Below are 27,954 nucleotides of genomic sequence, written 5' to 3'. Positions count from 1 at the left end.
TTTATATATGAAATAATGAGTTTTGGCTGAAAGTTACAGAAACTCTTCTATTCATATACAACTTAAAAATACTGGAAATACTTTTGGTGTGAAATTTTTTATATTTGCCAAAATAATATTTAATTTTAATTTGTATAAATTCCTTTCACAATGAAAATTCATATCTGAGCATTTCTAATGACTCAACAAGAGAACTCTCACTTTTCCACTTTAAACAACCATTAGTAATTTTTATAATAAAGTTTGAGAAAAAGAAAAGATAATTTGAGGGTTTTTTTTAGTTGAGAAGAATATGTAATTTTTTAATAAATTCAAAGGGTGAAATAAGGTAGGCAATTTTAATAGGCCTCAGGATTTTAATTGTATGGCAGGAGAGTCTGTCTACTTTTTTTCTAGGATTTGTACTTAAATTTTTTTAATGTTCTAAGCTTTCTCTTCTTTCTCTATCTCACTCTCTTTCTATCTTCTTTTTTTTTCCTTTTTTTTCTTTTCTTTAATTTTTAAGACAGGATCTCATTCTGTTGCCCCGGCTGGAGTGTGGTGGCATGATCACGGCTCATTGCAACCTCGACCTCCTGAATTCAATTGATCCTCTCACTTCAGCCTCCCAAGTTGCTGGGGCTACGGGGGCTCACCACCATGCCTGGCTAATTTTTAAATTTTTTGTAGAGACAGGTTTTTGCCATGTTGCCCAGGCTGGTCTTGAACTCCTGGGCTTAAGCGGTTCTCCCACCTTGGCCTCCCAGTGTGCTGGGATTATAGGTGTGAGCCACCACGCCCAGCCAGTTTTCTCTTTTCTGTCTCATGTATCATCATATTTTCTAGACTCAGTAGTTTAGTTCGTACCTATTAATATATTCAGAAAGCATCTTGATTGAAAGATCCTTTGAATTATTCTGTGATTATTTTCCTTTATTCTATATACTCATAACCACATCCTACTTTTTAAATTAAAAATTTGTCTCACACGCTTGCAGTGAGCCAAGATCATACCACTGCACTCCAGCCTGGGCAACAGAGTGAGACTCCGTCTCAAAAAATAAAAATAAAAATAAAAAAATTTGTCTCCCACTTAACCTTTTTCTTTCTATTCTAATATTGCAGTCCAATAAAATCAGGCCCACATCCCCTCATCTATCTAGTTCCCTTGCCTCTATTCATCTCTGGTTCATCCTATATATTGTCACTGGGTTCATCTTAAAACACCCTTTTCATTTTGTTAATCCTCTACTCCATTCTTTTCAGTCTTTCAGATCAAATCCTAGATAACTTAATATTTACTTGAGCCTCTACTTTATGCAAGTCAGTGGGAATTCAGAGATAGTCACAAGCTTGCCTCTGATATTTGCACATTCGAGTAGAGTAGAAAGTCAATCACGATATAGTAAGTATTCAGAGTGAACTACAGGGAGCTATTTATTTACTCATTCAGTAAATATGATTGAGCACTTACTACTTGCTAGGCACTTTGCTAAGATGATAGGATATGAAAGACATGGACTCTGCCGAGCATAAGCATTGTTTAGTTAGTAGGCAGACACATAAAGAGATAATTATAAATACACAATGGGTAATATAATTCTGAGTCCATGAAAAACACAGAAGAGGGATATCTGATTCTATCTTGGCAGTTAGGGAAGGCTTTCTGGATGGATAAACACTGAATTAAGCCTTAAAGAATGGGGAGGAACTGCCCAGGTGAGAAGGGAGTGGAAGGTGAGTAGAAGCTTCCAGAAGAATGAGACAAAATGGAAAAAGCACAGAGATGTGGAATCGTTTGACTTGTTTTGGGGAAGGTGTTGTATTACCTACCTTGTTTGGTATTATTGGAGTATAAAGCTATTAGCAAGATGTGGCAAGAAATGAGACTACAGGCTAGGGCTCCATCTTGAAAATCCTTGAATCTATGTTAAGGAGATTGAATTATATCCTGTAGATTGTGGGGATCTATTATTGAGGGGTATTTTTGTGTTTTATATATTTTTTAGAGGCAGAGTCTCACTCTTTCACCCAGACTGGAGTGCAGTGGCGTGATCATAGATCATTGCAGACTTGAACTCCCAGGCTCAAGCAATCCTCCTGCCTCAGCCTCCTGACTGAGGACTACATGAGCCACCCCACCTGGCTTATTGATGAGTGTTTAAGCTGGGGAATAGTGGTTAGCTAGATTTGCATTTTAGATAGATGTATTTGACAGCTGTGTAGAGGATAGGTTCAGGAGGATAAAACCATTTACGAGGCTGTTGAAAGGACAAATGACAGACAGTGAGGCAGGAACAGAGGGGATACATCAGTAAATATTTAGAAGGTAAAATCAGCAGAACTTGGTGACTGGCTGGATCTGAAAGGTAAAGGATAGTGAGCATGAAGAGAAGGTTTCTGTTACTACTAAGAAAAATGTGGTCAAGGTTTCGGTTGTTGACCTAGGCAAGATTGTGAAATCAGTTTTGTACATTTTTTATTAGAAGTTCCTTATTAGACATCTAAATTGAATTTTTCAAAGATTTTGAATTGATAATTTTAGTGGTTACGAGGCTGGACTGGACCAGACCGTCTAGGCTCAAATCCTGACTGCCATTTCCTAGTTTTTTGACATCAGGAATTTACGTAACCTCTCTTTTCCTCTGTTCCTCCTCTGGAAAATGAGAACAATAGTAGTACCTGCCTTGGTACTTGGGGTAGTTGTGAGGATTCACTAATAAGTCTAAAACATTGAGAACACTGTCAGTCTATAAGAAGTGTTCAAGAAGTGCCAGTCATTATCATCAATTGTCATTCTGGAGCATAGAGGATTAAGCTATATAGCAGAAAATGGGATTGGAGAACTAGGGATCAGATAATGAGGAGCCACATATGACATTTAAAATGGTGTGGATGTTATCCTAACAGTAGTGGAAAACTGTTAAAGAATGTGTGTTTGTCATTGTTAACTTCTAATGTTACTTCTTTACCCGCTGCGCGCGCGCGCGCGCACACACACACACACACACACACACACACACACACACATCTCAACATAGGTATGCTGCCACCAGGTGGCAGTTATATGTTATTGCTGTACAAATGAAGTAAAAACCATTATGTGTTTCTTTTTTAATATAAAATATTTACTTGATTAAAATAGCCAAGTGTAAGCAGTCTAATTCTAGTAGGGCTCTTTTGTTCCAAAACAGAACAAAACTAGTTAAGTGAAGGAGAGAAAAGAGAGGGTTATTGTAAAGATGTGGAGATTTCAGAGGAAGGTCAGTGTATAGCTGGGCCTCGTGGAAACTGAAAAGCCATTGGAAACTGGTGCCATTCTCTCCATCATTTTTTTCTCTCACTTTCACAATGTGTTATATTCCTCTGTTTGTAGATCAGCTTCCTTGTCTACATATCAGTTTGCACATGACCAAAATTATGGGATGAGTCTCCAAATCTATTCTATCCAATGGAATTGTTTCCTACTAAATATACCCTTATTTATTTATTTTGAGACAGGGTCTCACTCTGTCACTTAGGCTGGGGTGCAGTGGCATGATCATTACTCACTGCAGCCTCAACCTCCTGGGTTCAAGTAATCCTCCCACCTCAGCCTCCAAGTAACTGGGACTACAGGTACACACCACCATGCCCAATTATTTTTTATAGCGGCAGGGTCTCACTATGTTGCATGGGTTGGTCCTGGACTCAAGTGATCCTCCCACCTCAGCCTCCTGAAGTGCTGGGGTTATGGGCGCAAGCCACTGTGCCCAGCCCCGGTAAATATACTTTAAAAAGAAAGAAGGGGAAAATAAAAATTATATAAATCATAGAAACACATCTACTCGTACAGTAATCATCTAGCCTAGAGGCTCCCAAATTTTGCTGTATATAGGAAACACCTGGGAAGCTTTACAATTTTTTTGATGCCTACATTACATCCCATACCAAAATCAGAAAATCTGGGGTGTCAGGCCTCACTATTTTTTGTAAAGATCCCCAGTGAGCAATAAACTTTAGGACCCACTAACATAGCCACTTCACTTGATTCTACAGTACTGTGATTATGTATCACGACCTCTTCTAAGCCAGCTACTTTACTTGGTGTGGAACTGAAGGAATAGGGATGATTCAATGCCAGAAGGAAAATTGACTGTGTTGAATACAAAGAGAAGTGTTTTATAGTCTGTAACATGTTTCGTAGGTTGATTATGTAAATTGTACTTTATAGATGATTTTTTTTTTTTTTTGAGACGGAGTCTTGCTCTGTCGCCCAGGCTGGAGTGCAGTGGCGCTATCTCGGCTCACTGCAAGCTCCGCCTCCCAGGTTCACGCCATTCTCCTGCCTCAGCCTCTCCGAGTAGCTGGGACTACAGGCGCCCGCCACCACGCCCGGCTAATTTTTTGATGATTTCAGGAGTATCTGTAGATTGATATGATTATTACATGACGCGCTCATTTTAGAATCCTTTATATAAGATGAATCTCCTCGTGTTATCTTTCTGGATAGCTTCTTACCTTCTTGTTCCCTCATTCTAAGAGAAGAATCTAACTGATTGACCTTTCTTTCCTTATCAAACTTAGGGTGGGAGGAGAGGCAGGGGTGTCATGGATGGGAGAAACTATGACCACTGACCAGTTCCCTCAGAAAGAAGTTCTACATACTTTAAAAATACTTAAATGTTTCTTCTAAAAAAGAATATATGTAAAATGTATGTATAAAGACTGATGATAAAAAGAACACCTCTGTACCTATCACGCTGCTGAAGAAGCATACACATACGAATATATCTGAAACCTTTCCTCATCTAATCCCAACCCCTCACCACTTGAGGTACCTATAGTTCTAAATTTATTTCCTTGCTTTTCTATACCACATATATATACACATACAACATACTAGTTTTCCTGTGCTTGAACTTAATGGTATCATATGAAGTCATCAGTGATTTGCCTTTTGTTCAGTATCATGTAGAGCATGTTCACATCTGCATAGTATTCCATTATAGGAATTTACATCAGTATCCATTGTGAGGTCAGTAAGTATTTGGGTTGTTTCCAGTTTTTGCTATTATAAATACTGCCACTGAGTGGCGCGATCTCGGCTCTCTGCAACCTCTGCCTCCCGGGTTCAAGTGATTCTCCTGCCTCAGCCTCCCGAGTGGCTGGGATTGCAGGCACCTGCCAGCATGCCCGGCTAATTTTTGTATTTTTGGTAGAAACGGGGTTTCACTGTGTTGGCCAGGCTGGTCTCGAACTCCTGACCTCAGATGATCTGCCCACCTCAGCCTCCCAAAGTCCTGGGATTGCAGGTGTGAGCCACTGCACCCAACCGCCTTGAATTTATTTCTAAGTTTACTTTTTATTTTCAAAAAATTATTATGTATTTCCTCATTTTCCATAAGAAAATTTTAGTAATGTTTCCTCATCAATAAACACAAAAAAGAGTCTTCACTATGCTATTTTCACTATCAACTTTAATTCAGTAATAAGCAAATCTTTGTTAAAAGTAGAGATGGAGGCCGGGCGCAGTGGCTCATGCCTGTGGTCCCGGCACTTTGGGAGGCCGAGGCAGGTGGATCATGAGGTCAGGAGATCGAGACCATCCTGGCTAGCACGGTGAAACCCCGTCTCTACTAAAAATGCAAAACGTTAGCCGGGTGTGGTGGTGGGCGCCTGTGGTCCCGGCTGCTCGAGAGGCTTGAGGCAGGAGAATGGCATGGACCCAGGGGGCGGAGCTTGCAGTGGGCCGAAATTGCACCACTGCACTCCAGCCTGGGCAACAGAGTGAGACTCCGTCTCAAAAAAAAAAAAAAAGTAGAGATGGGATTTCTAGCCTCCTAAATTAATTTAGCCTCCCAAATGCCAAACAATCTAACATAAAATTTACCTTGAATAAGATATATGATATTGATTCTGAGCTGCTTTTTTTTTTCTATGCATAAGTAAAACGTTAACTTAAATCTTACTCTATATATGCAGCTTTGTTCTTTTTTACCCAAGTTTATGTTGAGAGCATTTTTGCTCATTAAGATTTTTTTTGAAAACATTATTATTATTATTATTTGAGACAGGGTCTCATTCTGTCACCCAGGCTGGAATGTATTATTATTATTATTATTATTATTATTATTATTATTATTTGAGACAGGATCTCACTCTGTCACCCAGGCTGGAATGCAGTGGCATGATCTTGGCTCACTCCATTCTCCACCTCTCAGGCTCAAGTGACCCTTCCACCTCAGCCTGCCAAGTAGCTAGGACCACAGGCCTGCACCACCATGCCCGGCTAATTTTTATATTTTTTGTAGAGATGAGGTTTCACTATGTTGCCCAGGTTGGTCTCGAATTCCTGGGCTTAAGCAGTATGCCCGCCTCAGCCTCTCAAAGTGCTAGGATTACAGGCATGAGCCACCACACTGACTTGAAAACATTATTTTTGACAGCTACATGTTATTACATTGCATAGTTGTGCAATAGTGTAACCATGGACCTGATATATCACCTTGGTTTTTAAAATAATTTTAATTTTATTATTACTACTATTTTTGAGATAGGGTCTCACTCTGTTGCCCAGGCTGGAGTGGAGTGCAGTGATGTGATCCTAGCTCACTGCAGCCTCGCTCCTGGGCTCAAGCAGTCAGTCCTTCCACCTCAGCCTTTCAAGTAGCTGGGACCACAGGTGTGGGCCACCACTCCTTTCTAATTTAAAAAAAAAAATACCTTTTTAAGAGATGGAACTTGTTACGCTGTTCTGGCTGGCCTCAAACTCCTGGCCTCAAGTGATCTTCCCACTTTAGCTTCCCAAAGCACATATTCTTTTTGAAACATTATTTTCCAACAAATAAACATTGTGTCTACTATGTGGCAGGCAGTGAAATTGTGTTAAAATATGCAACATTAAGATGGTTCCTTAAGCTGAAAAATTTGTTTTCTTTTTAGACATGATGGTGGTCCAAAACCTTTATTTAAAAAAAAATTAAATGAGATTATAGGCTATAAGTAGAACTGGACTGGTCGCTCAATACTGTAAAGTCCTGTGGTCTTTTCCATTCCTGATTCCCTCAGGCCTGTTTGGCACTGTTATTTTCCAACAGTTTGTATCTTTGTGATATTTAATAATATTTTAGAGCATCCTTAAAATGTTGCCTTTGTCCTCTTTACTTTCAGTTGCCTTACTTCAGCTTCATTTACAAATGGTCTTTGGGACAATTGTTATAATCTTTTTATTTCCCTTGTTAGGCTACTGGAGTTTTGTTGTAGTTGTTTGTATTAGCATTCTTATCATTCATTAAGGAATACTAAAAACATTTAAAGGCAGCATTGACAAGTATATATAGTCATCATAATTAGAATTAATTGGTATTTCTTAACTTTTCTACAGCAAAAACAAAAAACAGCTCTATTTACCGCTATTTTTGAATACTGGAGAAACTAGGTAACACATTTAAGTAATATTTTGTACCATTCTCTCGAGTATATTTGTTTCATAATGACAGATGAATGAAAAGCAAGATGAGAATGCATGGAAAGCAAATGGTATAATGGAAAGTTGGATTTTGAGTCAGATACTGTTGTTCCATTTTATTTTGCTGCTTACTGCTTATGATCTTCGGCAGATAACCCATATTCATCTTTAAATCTTGATTTCCACATTCTTTCAACATTTCCTGACTTCTCCCCACACAACCCCATTTAAATTAAATCTTTTCTGTGTGAGGCTCTCCTAGTACCTTTTTCTTCAAAGCACTTTTTATCACTTGAGATGATATATTTCTGTGTTTATCTATATTTAATTTGTTTTTCCCACCTGTATTACAATTCATGAGAGTAGGGTTTATATCTCTTTTATTCCTCACTACATGTCTTACTTTAGCACAAAGTTGCATGCATGATGGGCAGTCAATAAATATCTGTTGAATAAATAAACTACTTACTACCTGACATATGCCAGGTTATTCTCTTCACAGGTAAAACTCTACAACCACATGTCTTTTGGAAAGCCTTCTATGAAGAAATTAGGACAAGGGAGGTTCCCATACCACCTCCTTAAATATATATAGGACTGTTGAGTTTGTGAAATTGTGTATTAACTTTTATCTCATTTATTTCTCACAACTTGATGAAATGAGAGACTGTTACTAAATAATAGTAGACTAAAGGGTCCTACTGTTAAGATCATATATTTTGACACATGTCTAGCACAGTGCCTGGCACATAATGAACAATGAACACTCAAGAAACTGAAGAGATTCCAAATAGTTGATTTTTTTGAATTAACGTTATAAAAACTTGTTTTTTTTTTTTTGTTTGAGTTGGAGTCTCACTCTGTTGCCCAGGCTGGAGTGCAGTGGTGCCATCTCGGCTCACTGTGACCTCCGCTTCCCAGGTTCAAGGGATTTTACTGCCTCAGCCTCCCGAGTAGCTGGGATTACAGGCGCCTACCACCACACCCGGCTAATTTTTGTATTTTAGTAGGGATGGGGTTTCACCACATTGGTCAGGCTGGTCTCCATCTCCTGACCTCAGGCTATCCGCCCGCCTCAGCCTCCCGAACTGCAGGGATTACAGGTGTGAGCCACCGTGCCTGGCCAAAACTTGGTATATTTTTTACAGCATTTTGAAATGCATTGTTTTATTCAGAATGATCGTCTGTTAAGTTAAAAATAGTGTGTTTGGCTGGGCACGGTGGCTCACACCTGTAATCCCAGCCCTTTGGGAGGCCTAGGCGGGTGGATCATGAGGTCAGGAGATTGAGACCATCCTAGCTAACATGGTGAAACTCCATCTCTACTAAAAATACAAAAAATTAGCCAGGCGTGGTGGCGGGCGCCTGTAGTCCCAGCTACTCCGGAGGCTGAGGCAGGAGAATGGTGTGAACCGGGGAGGCAGAGCTTGCAGTGAGCCGAGATCGCGCCACTGCACTCCAGCCTGGGCAACAGAGTGAGACTCTGTCTCAAAAAAAAAAAAAAAAAAAAAAAAAAATCTTGAGTTTAAGGAATAAGTTATTTGTATTAAGTCATTTATTCATTGTCTGGTCAGGATAAGACATTTGCTTGAGATCTGAACCAGTTTTGAAAGGCAATTATATATGGACATAATATCTTTCCAGTAAATCCTGCAACTATTTCTGTGACTACATATGTTAACATTTTTATAATTGGCTTCCAAATAACAAACACAGATGGCTGTAGTCTGAATTTTCACCATGTTTTAGAATAAATGTTTTCTCAGAAATTTAAAGTGCATCATTTCAGTATAAGATGATTACCTAATTGAGTAGAATTTTTTCCTTATCTGCTAGCTTGCCATTTTTCAGATTGAAGGTAAATAGCTTAAATATCTATTAATATAAGAAATTGGATGTATATTATCTTGTTCCCTCTCTCACATTTTTACCAAACAGAACTCTTGCTAAAAAGTTATTGTAGATATTATTTTCCTGAGAATTTAAATTTTGTTTTGCTTTTTGTCTTTTGGTGGAGGAGGGAGATTATAATTTTTGGTGTTTTAATTCATTTAATAAGTAACTAGAAATTTGTTAATTTTGAAACCATGAGTTTTTAATGTAGTAGAATTAAATATGCCCGTTAGACTGTTTTGGTTCTCAAGTCCTATGAAGTGGTGCTTGAAATCATTGCTTGGTGGTGACTTTTCTGTAAAAGATAAATTATCTTTTTTTACTCTGAATATTATTTTAGGCTTTGTATATATAGCAGAGAACAAAAGAAAAGCCCTTAACCCTCATTGAACTTACCTTCTGGTTAATCTGAAAAATAATATGACTTCATATAATCAGTAACATAGGTGTAAAACAATGCCATGGTAATTTAATGTCCTTAAAAGTAATTCATTCTAAGCACCATAATAGAAAAATTCCTATTTTTATTCCATATCTATCTATTATCTTTTCAATTTGGGTTCATTTAGTAGTGAATATTATTGTCTCAGATTTTTAATCAAACTTTTTATGATGCAGAGTTTTAGTTTTTCTTATTATGTGTTTGCACATCTGAATAAATATTAAATATAAATTATGTATACCCTAATTACAGTTGGAATCTCAAACCAAATTTTCATCTTTTCCCTGATATATTTTGCTGTCTAAATGTATTTTCTAATGCAGACAATGCGGAATTTTAAGTTTCTGAAGTTGAGCATAAATATCAAGAATGCTATTAATTTCTTTTGGTTTTGCATCCTCTCTGAGGGATCTTTTCTTTTTAAACAATGCACCTAGAATTCTGATTCCATTTACAGATAATATATTTAGCAGTATTCCAGTTGGTTTATTTTTAAGAATGAATTTGCTATCCTCCAAAGTAGTTTGAGTGCATTCCAGTTGCTTAATGTACAAATAGAGGCAACTGGTCTTGCACCTGTTCCTCAAGGAGACATGAGGTGGAATAACTGTGTAGTTGCTGAATAACTGGGAAAAAATTTAAATATAATCTATTTTTATATCCTACTAGGCTAGTGATTACCTATTTCTGATTTATAAATTAGATGTCTTTATTAAGTAAATAGTACATATACTTTCCTTCATCCACAGCAGACAAAATAAGTATAAAATATGTTGTGTGTTATTCTGTAGATAACATATTTGTCACACACACACACACACACACACACATATATGTATATTTTTTTTGAGACGGTGTCTTGCTCTGTCGCCCAGGCTAGAGTGCAGTGGCACGATCTCGGCTCACTGCAAGCCCCGCCTCCCGGATTCACGCCATTCTGCTACCTCAGCCTCCTGAGTAGCTGGGACTACAGGTGCCCGCCACCATGCCCGGCTAATTTTTTTCTATTTTTAGTAGAGACGGGGTTTCACCGTGTTAGGCAGGATGGTCTTGAACTCCTGACCTTGTGATCCGCCTGCCTCAGCCTCCCAAAGTGCTGAGATTACAGGCGTGAGCCACCGCGCCTGGCCATTTGTCACATATTTTGATAGTAATATGAGCATCATTAAAAATTGCTTTATTTTTATGATAAATTTTCTGATCATTGTTGTAATTGGTCTAATTAATAGTTATATTAATATTAGTAGTATATTTCCTTTTTTTAAAGCACAAAAAAGCTTACATCTTTTCTTATTCTTTGGTTTCTCTCCTCTCAGAATGACCAAAGAGCTCAAATTCAATTTAGGAATAGGTGGCTAATAGTTGCTTCTTAGAAAAATTAGAAAATCTATTGCACAGCAAAAGGAAATTTCACATCAGCAAAAGGAAAAATACCTGTAATCTCAAGTCCAGAGACACACCAAAGTTATCGGTTATATTCTTCCAGAGTTTCTTTATGCCTACAATACAATATTATTAAAATTCAAGCTAGATATAATTGTTGAAGGATGTGAGTTCGAGTCCTGCCTTCTCTGTTAAAAGAGGTGTACATATTTTTTCATAAAAATAGGTTATACAGCAGTAATATACCTACTACTGTGTCATGAACATCTTTGTTAGCAATAATGTTTTACATAAATATTTTAATATGGCGTCATCATAGCTAACCTAATGTTGCCTAAAGCATGTAATACATACTTCTGATGTTAGGTGGTGATATTTTAGGTCTATCCTGATCCAGTATTAAAAACATTGGATAAATGGGTACAATGTACACTATTTGGGTAATGCCTACCCTAAAAACCCAGACTTCACCACTATGTAATATATCGATGTAACAAAACTGGATTTGTACCCCCTAAATCTAAACATTAGATAGTATTGTAAGAAAGTTATTATGTTTGCCAGTTTTCTTTTAGTTCATCTGCTTGTGATAGCCAAGAGTCTGTTTGATACTCGTATATCTTTAACACCCTTTTAACACTTGCCTATTTCTCTCATACCCTTCAACAAAATCTAACAAATTTTAATAATTTTTCATTGTATTTATTTTTGTTTACTTTTCTAAAAAAGAAATGACAGTGATACTGACTTTTAATTTGTGCCAGGGATAGAAAGTCTCCTTTTAAAATAAATTTACTTTAAAATTTATATTGATATGTAATGTATATGTTTTGGGAATACATGTGATAATTTAATGCACTCACATAGTTTGTAAAGATCAAATCAGTGTAATTGGGATGTCCGTTACCTTTAAGTAGTGAAATATTCAAATATTTTTTAGAAATATTCAAATTATTTTATTCTAGCTATTTTGAAATATTTAGTAGTTTTTTGTAAACTATAGTCACCCTACCAATCTATCAAACACTAGGTTTTATTTCTTCTGTTAAACTGTTCTTTGTACCCATTGTCAGCTCCTCTTCATCTTCTCCACCCTCCTACTCTTCCCAGTCTCTGGTAACCACCAATGTACTCACTATTTTCATCTACTTTTTCAGCTCCCATATATGAATGAGAACATGTGATATTTGTCTTTCTGTGCTTAGCTTATTTCACTTAACATAATGCCCTCCAGTTGTGTCCATGATGCTGCAGATGACAATTTGTTCTTTTTTATGGCTGAATAATATTCCATTGTGTACATACCACATTTTCTTTATCCGTTTATCAATTGATGGGCACTTAAGCTAATTGGATATTTAAGCTATTGTAAATAGTACTACAAAAAAAATGGGAATGCAGATATCTCCTTTATATATTGATTTCTTTTCTTTTGAATATATACCCAGTAGGGGAATTGCTGGATCCTGTGGTAGTTCTATTTTTAGCATTTTAGAAATCCTCCATACAGTTTTCCATAGTGGCTGTGCTGATTTACATTTCTATTAACAGTATACAAGGGTTCTTCTCTCTCCACATCCTCCCTAGCATCTGTTATTCCCTGTATTTTTGATAAAAGTCAGTTTAACTTCAGTGAGATAATATATCATGGTGGTTTTGATTTGCAATTCTCTGATGATTAGTAACATTGAGCATTGTTTCATATACTTGTGGACCATTTGTATGTATTCTTTTGAGAAATGTCTGTTCAGATATTTTGCCCATGTTTTAATCAGATTATTTGCTCTTTTGCTGTCCAGCTGTTTGAACCTCTTATATATTCTGGTTGTTGTTAACTCCCTGTCAGATGAATAAGTTTGTAGCTATTTTCTCCCATTTTGTGGGTTGTCTCTTCACTTTATTGATTGTTTCCTTTGCTGTACAGAAACTTTTTAGCTTTAAAAACATTTTTTAAATATTTATTTTGTGTAGAGATAGATCTATGTCTCACTATGTTATCCAGGCCAGTCTCAAACTTTCAGGCTCAAGTGATCCTCCTGCCTCGGCCTCCCATGGTGCTGTGCTTACAGGTGTGAGCCACCACACTCTTCTGAAACGTTTTAGCCTGGTTCCATTTGTCTGTTTTTGCTTCGGTTGTCTCTGCTTTTGAGATCTTAGACCAAAAAAACTTTCCCCAGACCAATGTCCTAGAGTATTTCTCTACTGTTTTCTTTTCGTAGTTTCAGGTCTTAGATTTTTTTATCCATTTTGATATGTTTTTTTTTTTTGTATATGGTAAGAGATACTTATGTAGTTTCATTCTTCTACATATGGTTATCCAGTTTTCCCAGCATCATTTATTGAAGAGATTGTCCTTTTCTCAGAATATATGGTCTATTCTGGAGAATGTTCCATGTGCTGAGGAAAAGAATGTGTATTCTTCAGCAGTTGGATGAAATATTTTGTAAATATCAATTTAGCCTATTTAGTGTGTAGTTTAACTCTGATGTTTATTTTCTCTGTGGATGTTGTGTACTCTTGGCACCTTTGTAGAAAATGGGTTGACTGTAAATGTGTGAATTTATATCTGGGTTCTCTGTTTCGTTCCATTGGTCTGTGTGTCTGTTTTTATGCCAAGACCATGCTGATTTGTTTGTATGGCTTTGTAGTATATTTTGAAGTCAGGTAGTGTGATGTTTCCAGCTTTGTTCTTTTTGCTTTGGCTGTTTGTTATCTTTTGTGGTTCTGTCAAAATTTTAAGATTGTTTTTTCTATTTCTGTGAATAATGGCATTGGTATTTCAATAGGGATTGTATTGAATCTGTAAATTGCTTTGGGTAGTATCATTTTTACAATATTCTTCTAATCCACAAACATGGATTTCTTTCCATTTTTAATGTCCTGTTCCATTTCTTTCATCACTCTTTTATAGTTTTCCTTGTATAGATTTTTCACTTCTTTAGTTAAATTGATTTCTGGGTATTTTATATTCTTTGTAGCTATAGTAAATGTGATTACTTTCTTGATTTCTTTTTCAGATTGTTTGCTGTTGGTATATATAATTGCTACTGATTTTTGTATGTTGATTGTGTATCCTGCTATTTTACTGAATTTTTTTTATCAGTTCTAACAGTTTTTGGTGGAGTCTTTAGGTTTTTCTAAGTATAAGATCATATTGTATGCACATAAGGCTAAATTGACCTTTTCCTGTCCAATTTGGTTATCTTTTATTTTTTTTCTCTTGCTTAGCTGCTGTGGCCAGGACTTCCAATATTATGTTGCATGAAAGTGGACCTCCTTGTCTTGTTCCAGACTGAGAGGAAAGGCTTTTAATTTTTTGCTATTCAGTGTGATATTAGCTGTGGGTTTGCCATATATGGCCTTTATTATTTTGAGGTATGCTTCTTCTGTATCCAGTTTGTTGAGGGTTTCTATCCTAAAGGGATGTTGAATTTTATTAAACGTTTTTTCAGCATTAATTGAAATGGTCATAGGGTTTTGTTCTTGATTCTTTCAATGTGATGTATCATATTTATTGAGTTGCACATGTTTAACTATCCTTGTGTCTTTGGGATGAATCCCGCTTCATCATGGTGAATGATCTTTTTAATGTGTTGTTGAATTCAGTTTGCTACTATTTTGTTGAGGATTTTTGCATCTATGTTCATCAGTGATATTGGCCTGTAGTTTTCTTTTTTTGTTGTCCTTGTCTGGTTTTGGTATCAGGGTAATGTTGGTTTCATAGAATGAGTTTGGAAGTACTCCTTTCTCTTCAGTTTTTTGAAGACTTTGAGTAGAATTGTTATTCTTTCTTTAAATGTTTGGTAGAATTCAGAAGTGAAGCCATCAAGTCCTGGGCTTTGCTTTGATGGGGGACTTTTTGTGTCTGTGTGTGATTGGGTCTCATTCTGTTGCCTAGGCTGGAGTGCAGTGGTGTGTTCATAGGTCACTGCAACCTCTGCCTCCTGGGCTCAAGCCGTCTTCCCATGTCAGCCTCCCTAGTAGCTGGGACCACAGGCATGTGCCACTATGCCTGGCTAATTTTTTGTATTTTGGTAGAGATGAGATTTTGCCATGTTGCCCAGGCTGATCTCAAACTCCTGAGCTTAAGCTCAAGCAATCCGCTTGCTTCAGTCTCTGAAAGTGCTGAGATTACAGGTGTGAGCCACCACTCCCAGCTTGATGAGAGACTTTTTATTAAGGCTTTGATTTCATTATTGGTTTGTTGAGGTTTTCTATTTCTTCATGGTTTAATTTTGGTAGGTTCTATGTGTCCAGGAATTTATTTATCTTTTTCTTCTAGGTTTTTGAATTTGTTAGCATATAGTTGTTCATAATAGTCTGTAATGATTTTTATATTTCTGTGGTCTCAGTTTTTATATCTTCTTTTTCATTTCTGATTTTATTTGACCTTTCTCCTTTTATGAAACTTAGTATAGCTAAAGGTTTGTTGATTTTGTTTATGTTTTCAGAAAAGCAACTTTTTGTTTCATTGACTTCTGTATTGACTGTTTTGGCCTCAATTTCATTTGTATCTGCTCTGATTTTTGTTATTTCTTTTCTTCTACTAATTTTGGGTTTGGTTTGTCCTTGGTTTTCTAGTTCCTTGCAGTGCATTGTTTGGTTGTTGATTTGAAGTCTTTCTCATATTGTTTTATTGGTATAAACTTCCCTCTCAGTACTGCTTTTGCTTTATCACATAGATTTTGGTATGTTGTATTTCCATTTTCGTTTCTTTCAAGAAATTTAAAATTTTCTCTTTTAATTTCATCGTTGACCCATTTGTCCTGCAGGATTATGTGGGTTTTTTGTTTGTTTTGTTTTTTGAGACAGGGCCTTTCTCTGTTGCCCAGGCTGGAGTGCAGTGGTGTGAACATGGTTCATTGTAGCCTCGACCTCCTGGGCTCAAGCGATCCTCCTGCCCCAGCCTCTCAAGTAGCTGGGACCACAGGCGTGGGACACCATGCCTAGCCAATGTTTTGAATTTTTGTAGGTTTGAGACCAACCTGGGCAACAAAGTGAAATCTTGTTGCCCAGGTTGGTTTTGAACTCCTGGGCTCAAGCAATCACCCCACCTCAGCCACTCAAAGTGCTGGGATTACAGACATGAGCCACCATGCCCAGCAGGAGCATGCTTAATTATTATTTTTTTGTGTTTTCTGAGGTTCTTCTTGTGACTGATTTTTAGTTTTATTCCATTATGGTCAGAAACGATACTTGATATGATTTCTGCCTTTTGAATTTGTTGAGACTTGTTTTATGACCTAATATATGGTCTATTCTGGAGAATGTTCCATATACTGATGAAAAGAATACTCTTCAGGAGTTGGGTGAAATGTGCTGTAAATGTCAGTTTGGCCTATTTGGCGTAGTGTGTAGTTTAATTCTGATGTTTTCTTTAATTTTCTCTTTGGATGATCTGTCCAATACTGGGATTGGGGTATTTAAGTTCCCTATATTACTGTATTGCAGTCTATCTCTCCCTTTAGATCTGCTAATACTTGCTTTTTATACTTGGGACTCCGTTTGCTAAATTGACACCTTTATCATTATATAATGACCTTCTTTGTCTCTTTTTATAGTCTTGACTGGTAGCCTGTTTTATCTGATATAAGTATAGCTACTCCTGTTCTTTTTTGGTGTCCAGTTGCATGGAATATCCTTTTCCACCCCTTTACTTCCAGTCTGTGCGTGTTCTTAATAGGCGAAGTGGGTTTTTTGTGGTTAGCTTATGGTTGGGTCTTACTTCTGTATTCATTCAGCCACTCGCGCCATTTTAATTGAAGAACTGAGTGTATTTACATTCAGTATTATTAAGTGAGGAATTACTAGCGCTATTTTGTTGCTTGTTTTCTGGTTGTTTTGTAATTCCTCTCTTCTTCCTTTCTTACTGTCTTTCTTTGAAGTTAAGTGATTTTTTTTCTGGTATTATGTTTGAATTTGTTGATTTTTTATTTGTAGTGAATATATTATAGTTTTTGGCATTGTTACCATGAGACTTAAAAAGACATAGGTTCAAGCAGTTATTTTAATGAGATGACAACTTACTTTAGATCACAAAGAAAAGAATGGAAACAAAAGAAAAAAAAAACCCTCTATACTCTAACTCCATTCCCTCCACATTTTGACTATTTTGTCTCAATTTACATGTTTTTATATTGCCTATTTCTTAATAGAATGCTGTAGCTATTGTTTTTGGTAGGTTTGTCTTTTGGACTTCATCCTAGAGTTATGAGTGGGCACTACACCACAATTACAGTATTAGAGTATTGTGGGTTTGTCCACGTACTTAATTTTACTAGTGGGTTGTATACCTTTACATGTTTTGTTTTTTCACATTAGTGTTTTTTTCTTTCAGGTTGAAGAACTCTCTTTAGCTTTTCTTGTCAGACAGGTCTGTGTTAGTGAATTCTCTCAGCTTTTGTTTGTCTGTGAAAGACTTTATTCCTCTTCTTTGTATTTGAAGGATAGCTTTGCTAGATACAGTATCCTTGGGTGGCTGTTTTTTTCCTTCAGCACTTTGAACATGTTATCCCACATCCTCCTATATGGTTTCTTCCTCCTGTATGACCTGTATGGTATCTGTTGAGAAGTCTGTTGCCGGACGAATTGTAGCTCTTTTATACATTGTTTGCTTCTTTTCTTTTGCCACTCTTAGGATCCTCTCTTTGTCCTTGACCATTGAGAGTTTGATTATTACATGTTTTGGAGTAATCTTTTTTGGGTCAAATCTGCTTTGTTCTCTAACGTTCCTATACCTGGATATTTTATCTCTTTCTCAAGTTTTAGAAAGTTTTTATTATTTCTTGAATAAGATTTCTACCCCCTTGCATTATAGTTAGGCATTATATTATGTAGTGCTGAAAAACAGGCAGTGACATGGTACAAAAAAAAAGATACAAAAACAATACATAAATTGCAGAGAATCTCTAAGTGAACACATTCAGTAAAAAAACAAGCCAGACAGTGAAGACTAGAACTCCCTTTTGAACACTGATAATTCTTAGATTTGATCTTTCGAGGTAATTTTCTGTATCTTGTAGGTGATCTTTGTTCCTTTTCATTCTTTCTGTTTCTCCTCTGTGTATTTTTAAATAGCCTGTCTTTGAGCTCACTGATTTTTTTTTCTGTTTGATCCATTCTCCTGTTGAGAGCCTCTAATGATTCTTTCTGTTCAGCAAATCTTTCTCAGTTCCAAAATTTCTGTTTGATTTATAAAAAAATTTTAATCTTTGTAAAATTTTTCTAATAAATTTCTGAATTGTTTTTCTGTGTAATGGAGATCACTGTTTCCTTTAAACTGCTATTTTGAATTCTTGTTCAGAGTTCACATATTTCTGTCTTGTTAGAGTCATTCACTGGTTCTTTGCTTTGTCCATTTGACTAAGTCAAGGTTTCCCACTTGCTGTTGTTTCTTGTGGATATACGTCTATATTTTTAAAGTGAAGATTTTGTTATTTATTCTAGTCTTCTCTGTCTGGCTTGTTTTAGCTTTTACTGAATGTGTTTGCTTAGAGAGGCTTTCATGTTTTGCCTTTTTTTTTTTTTTTTTGCACTATGTCACTGCCTCTGTTTCAGTACTACATAATATAATGTATATGATGTCTTTAGCCCCAGTTTGCCTCGGTTCTAGTAGACAATCAGTGTTATCCATCCTTGATGGGTAGGGTCCCAAAGGCCCATAGTCTGGCTAGGGGCTCATGCCCAGAGGACCTGTGGCATGAACCTCTTACAGTGTGATGCTGCTGAACAGCCAGTCTGATTTGGCGTCTCCTTTGGCCAAGTTACAAAGCAGGGTTTTTCAGGGCTAGGAATGGTAGTCTCGCCTTCCCACTTGGTCTCTGGCTGTTAGGAATATTTCTCCCTTCAGATATTCCCAGTACTTCCCATGGGTTGAGCCAGGGACAGATCTCCTGTCAAGGAGCCCAAGTTGATGGGGAAGCTGGTTGTCCACCTTGATCTCACTTTTTCCAGTGTAGAAACCATGAGTCAGGGGAATATTTTCCATGTTTGGTGATGGGCAGATTAGGAGAATGGGAATCATGAAAATCAAAGTCTAATTCTTTTAACTTCTGCTCAGAGTTTTTTTCACTTCTCTGTGGTCTTGAATACTGTTTCTTCCTCATATTTGAGTTCTGGGATATTGCCAATAATAATCTAGGCTGTGTGTATTTGCTTTTGGTTTTCTGTGAGGGGAAGTGAAGGCAGCTTCCTTCTATGCCACCATTTTGGAGCTATTAGGTTGGTGCAAAAGCAATTGCAGTTTTTGTACCAACCTAATGGAAGCCTCTGTTCTTAAAATAAATTTAAATAAGAAAACTACATTGGTTAAAACATGTTAAGTAAATGATACATAAAGGTGGCTCTAAGATAGGACAAAAATCCTGATGATGATATGTAAATGATTAAGGGCTGGAAAGCACTGCTGTTTGATATTTATTTCCAGTTTTTTTCCCATTATAAATAAGGCTGCAGTGACCACTTTATATAGCTAAATCTTTTTGCATGAACTAAATCTTTTTAGTATATAGTGATAGAAGACACAGAAATTCCAGAAAGCAAATTCATTTAGTGCTCTGTGTGTGCATGTTTATATGTGTGTGTTTTCATATAATCTAAAATCCAGAGCTTGGCCAGCACCCTGGCTCACGTCTGTAATCCCAGTATTTTGGGGAGGCTGAGGCAGGCAGATTGCTTGAGCCTAGGAGTTGAAGACCAGCCTGGGCAACATGACAAAAACCTGTCTGTACAAAAAAAATACAAGAATTAAATTAGCCAGGTGGGATGACATGTTCCTGTAGTCCCAGCTACTTGGGGGCTGAGGTGGGAGGATCCGTGGAGCCCAGAAAGTTGAGGTGAGCTGTGATGGTTCTACTGCCTTCCAGCCTGGATGACAGAGTAAGACCCTGTCTCAAAAAATAAAATAAAATCTTGGTGAGATTATATTCTCACTAAGCAGTGAATGACAGTGCCTGATTTCCCTTATTCTGCCTAATTCTGGGCTAATTTTCTTTTATTTACACGTGACATTTTCAGTTCTTACCCCTCAATATTTCAGTAGGTTTATTCAGAAATGTTTCTTTGCACTCCAATAGTTACATTAAAGACTGTAATAATTGTTCTTTATTTTATCATTTTTATTTAGTGATAGTTTGATCTTTAAAAGAGAGACTCCCAAAGCTGCTTTTTTCTTGGTGGCAATAAAGAAAAATTATCTTTGACAATAACGGTAATTTTCTTTTTTCTTAGCTTGCCCAGTTTCGACAAAGAAAAGCTCAATCGGATGGGCAGAATCCTCCCAAGAAGCAGAAAAAAAAGAGAAAAACGTCAAGCAGTAAACATGATGTGTCAGCACACCATGATTTGAATATTGATCAATCACAGTGTGATGAAATGTACATAAATAGTTCTCAGAGAGTAGAATCAACTGTGACTCCTGAATCTACAATAATGAGAACTCTACATAGTGGAGAAATAAGCAGTCGTGAGCAGGTCTTCTCTGTGGAAGTAAGTATTCTCCCAGATTTTTAATCATTATGGTTCTCAATGGAAAGTAGTTGTAATAACAACAGTCATTAGCAACTATGTGCAATTTGATCATGATTTTTATGTTCTCTTGAAAGTTTTAGTAGTATGGTGACTAAACAGTCATAACTGAAAGATTTGATCACCTCAGAGAGGGAGTTTTGTGAGTTTAATTTAATATATGTTGAACAACTGCAGTACACCAAAGATTGAGCACCAGAGTTACAAAGATGGATATGACTATCTCTGCCCTTTAGGAAAATTATTCTAGTGGAGAAGGCAGACTTAAAGATATGCAGTGTGCTATGATTAGACCTTTGCTAGTATGGGAGATAGATGTCCAACTTCATTTTTTTTTGTTTGTGGCTATCCAGTTGTACCAATACCATTTGTTGAAAAGACTATTCTTTTCCCAATGAACTGTCAATGAATATAAAGGTGAGGGTTTATATTTATTCCCTCAATTATGTTCTGTAGATCTGTATGTTTAGCCTTTGCTACTATGCCCCCAAGTCTTGATTAATGTAGCTTTATAACAAGTTTTGAAATCAGTAAGTGTGAGTCTTCCAACTTTCTTCTTTTTGGGGATTGTTTTGGCTGTTGCCTTGCATTTCCGTATCAATTTTAGGGTCAGGTTTTTCTGTTTCTGCATTAAAAACACCAAGGATTTTGACAGGGATTGCATTGAATCTGTAGACGAATTTGGGGAGTTTTGTCATCTTAACAATATTAAGTTTTCAACCTATGAACACAGGATTTTTTATTTAGGTTTTTAATTTTTTTAATGTTATCTTGTTTTCAGTGTAAATGTCTTACATTTGTTTTGTTAAATATACTCTCAGGCATTTTATTTTTATTTTTATTTTTATTTATTTACTTTTTGAGATGGGTTCTCACTCTGTCACCCAGATTGGAGTGCAGTGGCACGATCTTGGCTCACTGCAACCTCTGACAGCCAGGCCCAAGCCATCCTCCCACCCCAGCCTCCTGAGTAGCTGGGACCACAGGTGCATGCTACCACACCTGGCTAATGTTTTGTATTTTTGGTAGAGATGGGATTTTGCCATGTTGCCCAGGCTGGTCTCAAACTCCTGAGCTCAGGAGATCCACCCACCTTGGCCTCCCAAAGTCCTGGGATTACAGGCATGAGCCACCGTGCTTGGCCTTGTTTTTGTTATTTTATTTTATTTTATTTTTTTGTAGAAATGTGGTCTCACTTTGTGTCCAGGCTGGTCTCGAATTCCGAGACTTAAGCGATCCTCCTGCTCTGGCTCCCAAAGTGCTTATGCCTGTAAAGTTTTATTTACAGCCATGAACCACTATGCCTGGCCACCAAGCATTTTATTGCTATTTTATTTCTAAGAATTTTACTGCTATTCTAAATATAATTGTATTCTTAACTTTATTTTCTGATTATTCATTATCCATGTATACAAATACAACTAAATTTGTATATTGATCTTGTATCCTGTACCCTTGCAGAACTAACTCGTCTGTAAGTTCCAATAGGTTTTTTGTCTTGTTTTGTTTTGTTGAATTCCTTCAATTTTCCCTGTATGCAAGACCATATTATCTGCAACTAAACTAGAAATGTTCAACTTCTTCCTTTCCAATGTCGATGTTCTTTTCTCTTTTTTCTAATTGCCATAGCTGGAAGATATAGGACAATGTTGAAAAGAAGTGGTGAAAGCAGACGTCCTTGTATTATTTCTCCTCATAAGGGGAAAGCATTCAGGTTTTTTTTTAACCACTGAGTTTTATATTAGCTGGTTTTTTTTGTTTTGTTTTGTTTTTGTAGCTATCCTTTATCAAATTGAGGTTCCCTTTTATTCCTGGTTCATTAAGTGTTTTCATTATGAAGAAATGTTGAGGCTTTTTTGTTTTGTTTTTATTTTTTATTTTATTGGTGTTTTTTTTTTTTTTTTTTTGAGACAAAGTCTCGCTTTGTCACCCAAGCTGGAGTGCAGTGGGGTGATCTCAGCTCACTGCAGTCTCCACCTCCCAGGTTCAAGTGATTCTCCTGCCTCAGCCTCCTGAGTAGTTGGGATTGTGAGCCATCACGCCCAACTAATTTTTGTATTTTTAGTAGAGATGGGGTTTCACCATGTTGGCCAGGGTGGTCTCGAACTCCTGACCCCAAGTGATATGTCCACCTCAGCCTCCCAAAGTGCTGGGACTACAGGCATTAGCCACCATGCCCATCCATTTATTTTATTGTTTTTTTGAGACAGGATCTCACTCTGTTGTCCAGGCTGGCATGCAGTGGTGCAATTATGGCTCACTGCAGCCTCAACCTCCCAGGCTTCAGTGATCCTCCCACCTCAGCCCGACAAGTAGCTGGGACTACAGGCCCATGCCACCACACCTAGCTAATTTGTGTATTTTTTTGTAGAGATGGAGTTTTGCTATGTTGCCCAGGCTGGTCTTGAACTCCTGGATTCAACTGATCTGCCTGCCTCAGCCTCCCAAAGTGCTAGGATTACAGGCATGAGCCACTCACTGCTCCCAACCTGAGTGTTGAGTTTTGTTAAATGCTTTTTTTGTGTCTATTTGCAATGACTTTAATACAAAAACCAATACTAGGGACAAAAGATGTTACAGCACACATATTATATAAATTCAGCCTTTTAAAATATTTTGGGTATTTAAATGGTCTAACATATAGTCATCTTTCTATTTTTCAGAGTGGATAATTGCAATTGATCTATCTTGAAGTTTGCTGATTCTCTCTTCTTCCTACTTAGATCTACTACTGAGTCCTTCCAGTGGCTTTTCATTTATTTTCCTTTTCAATTCCAGAATTTTTATTTGATTATTTTATAATTTCTTTGTTTTATTGATATTCTTCATTTGGTGAGATGTTGTTCTTACAATTTAAATTTTGTTTTGTTTTGTTTTTAAATTTTATTTCCTTTAGTTATTTGACTGTATTTAAAATAGCTGAGTCAAAATCTTTGTTGGCCAGGCGTGGTGGCTCATACCTGTAATCCCAGCACTTTGGGAGGTGGAGGCAAGGGGATTACTTGAGCTGAAGAGTTCGAGACCAGCCTGGGCAACAAAGGGAGATTCTGTCTTTACAAAAAGTAAAAAAAATTAGCCGGGCCTGGTTGTGCACACCTGTGGTCCCAGCTACTCCAGAGGCTAAGGTGGGAGAATCGCTTGAGCCCAAGAGGTGGAGACTGCAGCAAGCTGTGATCACACCAGTGCACTCTAGCCTGGGTGAGAGAGTGAGCTTCTGTCTCAAAATACAAGACAAGGGCCGAGCACGGTGGCTGACGCCTGTAATCCTAGCACTTTGGGAGGCCAAGGCAGGCGGATCACGAGGTCAGGAGGTCAAGACCATCCTGGCTAACATGGTGAAACCCTGTCTCTACTAAAAATACAAAAAATTAGCCAGGCGTGGTGGCGGGCACCTGTAGTCCCAGCTACTCGGGAGGCTGAGGCAGGAGAATGGCATGAACCCAGGAGGCAGAGCTTCCAGTGAGCCGAGAGCACGTCACTGCACTCCTGCCTGGGCAACAGAGCGCTACTCCAGCCCACCGAGAAGAAAACAAAAAAGACAAGACAAAACCAAAAATAACTTTGTCTATTGAGTACAATATCTGTGTTCCTCAGGGGCAGTTTCTATTGACCATTGTTTTTCTTGTGCATAGGCTATCGTTTCTTTTTTTTGTATGTCTTGTAATTTTTGTTTTATTAAAACTGGAATTTAAAAAATAATGCAGTGTGGCAACTCTACTGCTTGATTTGGCACAAAGGTGTATTACCTATTTTTTTTTTTTTTTTTTTTTTTTTTTTTTTTTTTTTTTTTTGAGACGGAGTCTTGCTCTGTCGCCCAGGCTGGAGTGCAGTGGCGCGATCTCGGCTCACTGCAAGCTCCGCCTCCCGGGTTCACGCCATTCTCCTGCCTCAGCCTCTCCGAGTAGCTGAGACTACAGGCGCCCGCCACCACGCCCGGCTAATTTTTTGTATTTTTAGTAGAGACGGGGTTTCACCGTGGTCTCGATCTCCTGACCTCATGATCCGCCCGCCTCAGCCTCCCAAAGTGCTGGGATTACAAGCGTGAGCCACCGCGCCCGGCCTGTATTACCTATTTTTTAATATAACAAACCAGTATTTGGATTCTCTATTCCATAGTTTTAGCATTTTGAATGCAACAACTGTCTTATTCACCATTTAATTCTCAGTACTACTGTTTCTAGTACACAATATGCACTTAATGAATATGAGGGATTGTGTCATGAAAGTATTTCAGATTTAAAAGATAATCTTGGCTGTGTGCAGTGGCTCATGCCTGTAATCCCAGCATTTTGGGAGGCTGAGGTGGGCAGATCGCTAGAGGTTAGGAGTTCAAGACCAGCCTGGCCAACATGGTGAAACCTTGTCTCTACTAAAAATACAAAAATTAACTGGGCATGTTGGTGCGTGCCTGTAATCCTAGCTACTCGGGAGGCTGAGGCAGGAGAATTGCTTGAACCTGGGAGGCGGAGGTTACAGTGAGCCAAGATGATGCCGCTGCACTCCAGCCTGGGCAACAGAGTGAGACTCTGTCTCAAGAAAGAAAGAGAGAATCTTATGAGTTAGGAACCACTGTTAATAGCGTTTTAGATTAAAGGCAAGCTTATTTTTGTTCTTGGCCTCAGTTACTACTTCATGGAGAAGGTAGTTTTAGAACTTAGACTTGAATGTTGAATAGAATTTCCATAGGTGTAGATGAGAAAGGAGACAGTGACAGTTAATATTTGTTGAATGAAAGGGTGAAACTCTCTGGGTCTCACCTTTCTAACCATTAAAATGAGATTCTTAGGTTAGATGACAGGGTCAACAGTGAAAATAGTACTTTTGGGGTCAGAAAATTTGGATTTGTTCCTTGACTCTTTCTACTACTACTTTTAAGGAAGCTTGAAAAAGCTGCTCACTTCATACCCAAATCCAGGGATGTGATAGTAAAACAAGAATGACTTTAAAAGTGCTTTTGTAAACTGTAAAGGTGTTATAACAACAAAAGTGGTTATTTTTTCTTTAGTTATTACTTTTTTTAGCACCAAGATGATATGATTTTTCTTTCAGAGAAATTGAGCTTTTCTTTTTTATTGATTTATTTTAATTATTATTATTATTTTTTAAAGACAGGGTCTCACTCTGTCACCCAGACCAGAGTGCAATGGCACGATCTTGGTTCACCACAAGCTCTCCCTCCCAGGCTCAAGCAGTTCTCCTGCCTCAGCCTCTCAGGTAGCTGGGATTACAGGCATGCACTACTACCGCCTGGCTAGTTTTTGTATTTTTTTTTTTTTTTTTTTTTTTTTTAGTAAAGATGAGATGTCACCATTTTGGCTAGGCTGGTCTCGAACTCCTGACCTTAAATGATCCACCCGCCTCAGCCTCCCAAAGTGCTGCGATTACAGGCATGACCCACCACACCTGGCCGAACTTTTCTAACAGTAGCATTTTAGGACTTTGTTTCATTTTAAAGAGGTACGGTAGTTCCTCCTTATTTGTGGAGAGTTGTATTATTCCATTTTCATGCTGCTGATACAGACATACCGGAGACTAGGTCATTTATAAAGAAAAAGAGCTTTAATGGACTCACAGTTCCATGTGGCTGGGGAGGCCTCACAATCATGGTAGAAGGCAAAAGGCACGTCTTACAGGGCAGCAGACGTGAGAGAAATGAGAGCCAAGGGAAAAGGGAAACGCCTTATAAAACCATCAGATCTCGTGAGACTTACTACCACAAGAACAGTATGGGTAAACTGCTCTCATGATTCAGTTATCTCCCACCAGGTCTCTCCCAAAACACATGGGAATTATGGGAGCTACAATTCAAGATGAGATTTGGATGGGGGAACTCAGCCAAACCATATCAAGAGTATAGTCCAATACCCCCAGTGGAGACCTGAAACCACAGATAGTACTGAACTCTGTATATACTGTGTTTTTTCCTATACTCATATACTTATGATAAAGTTTAATTGATAAATTAGGCACAGTGCTCTTGTGCTTTGGGGCCATTACTTGAACACAAGCACTGCAATACTGCATACTGCCATACTGTATGCCAGTGCATCTGATAATGGAGGTGGCTATCAAGTAACTGTTGGGCAGGTAGCATATACTGCGTGGATATCGTATACAAAGGAACAATTCATGTCCTGGATGGGACAGAGTAAGATTTCATCATGCCACTTAGAACAGTGCACAATTTAAAACTTATGAATTGTTTATTTTTGGAATTTTCCATTTTAATATTTTCTAACCACAGTTAACCATGGGTAACTGAAATTATAGGAAGCAATACTGTGGATAAAGAGGGTGCTACTGTATGAGGATTGGAGGAATGGTGTCTTACTTTGTGCTTTTGGCTTACAAATGATATGTATATAGGACACTGTATGAAAGTACCTCTTGATACTTCTATATTTAGAAAATGCCTACTGGTACATTTTAGTTGCATTATTTTGCCATTGTTATTTATAATTAAATGAAAATTTCAAAGATTTGAATAATTTTTACTAGTTTTTTAGTGGTATTTTATGTGACTTTTCTATCATATGTTACCAATAGTAATGGTTTAGTAAAGTATGATATTTAGCACAAAAAAAGTCATAATTATATTTGGTTTTTATTGTTGTTTTAGCTGGAAAGTGAAATTTCAACCACAGCAGATGACTACAGTTCAGAGGTAAGACTAAATTATATTGATTTCTAATATCATAAATGTATATTTTATATTATTGAAATCATTGTTGCTACTTGATTTCTTGTCACTCATGCTTCTATTATATTTTTATAAATATAATGTTAAGTGACCAGAACCTGAGGATTATGTATTACTGACTTTTTTTTTTTTTTTCTCAGATTATTAGCTAAGGTCTTAAGTCTGGTTAAATAGCTTGGTCTCTGTTTTAGTTTCTGGAAAGTATTTGATATTGGGTTTCTTAGACATGTGACAGTTACAAGGCATCCATATTTAGCACAGTAAAAATATCAAAATTTTTTTGAGACTTTGAATAGGATATTTCATTTTGAGTAATACTTTTTTATAAATGCTTGAATTCTAGTTAATCATATGAACTTGTTTATTGAAATTAATGTTTCAATAGTAGTTTAGGTGATAAAGGTAACGGCCACTTTGGGAAGTACCTTCTTTGTGTGTTGGTAAAAGTATATGTCATTTTGTTATCTTTTTCTTATTCTTTTAGATGTGATTGTCATTTCTTTACTCCAGAATTTGAGGAGACTATAAACTATTCTGTACTCTGAATGGTTTAGCAACTCAGTGTATTCAGTAAGTCTCAAT

General features: G+C 37.3%; 1 protein-coding gene across 2 annotated transcripts in view; it reads left to right on the top strand.

Annotated features, from left to right (window-relative positions):
- The window catches only part of AKAP9 (A-kinase anchoring protein 9), a 169,940-nt gene that overhangs the window by 9,807 nt on the left and 132,179 nt on the right, over positions 1-27,954 (top strand). For both annotated transcript variants that reach the window (XM_032761106.2, XM_032761105.2), the window contains exons 2-3: positions 20,376-20,633; positions 27,292-27,336. In XM_032761106.2, the coding sequence (XP_032616997.1) occupies positions 20,376-20,633; positions 27,292-27,336 (303 nt within the window). The remainder of the gene's footprint in view (positions 1-20,375; positions 20,634-27,291; positions 27,337-27,954) is intronic.

Source organism: Hylobates moloch, unplaced genomic scaffold (assembly GCF_009828535.3).
Source record: "Hylobates moloch isolate HMO894 unplaced genomic scaffold, HMol_V3 SCAFFOLD_1, whole genome shotgun sequence".
NCBI classification, from domain to species: Eukaryota; Metazoa; Chordata; class Mammalia; order Primates; family Hylobatidae; genus Hylobates; species Hylobates moloch.
The sequence above is the reverse complement of the archived record's forward strand: the minus strand, read 5'-3'. Positions and strand labels throughout refer to the sequence as shown.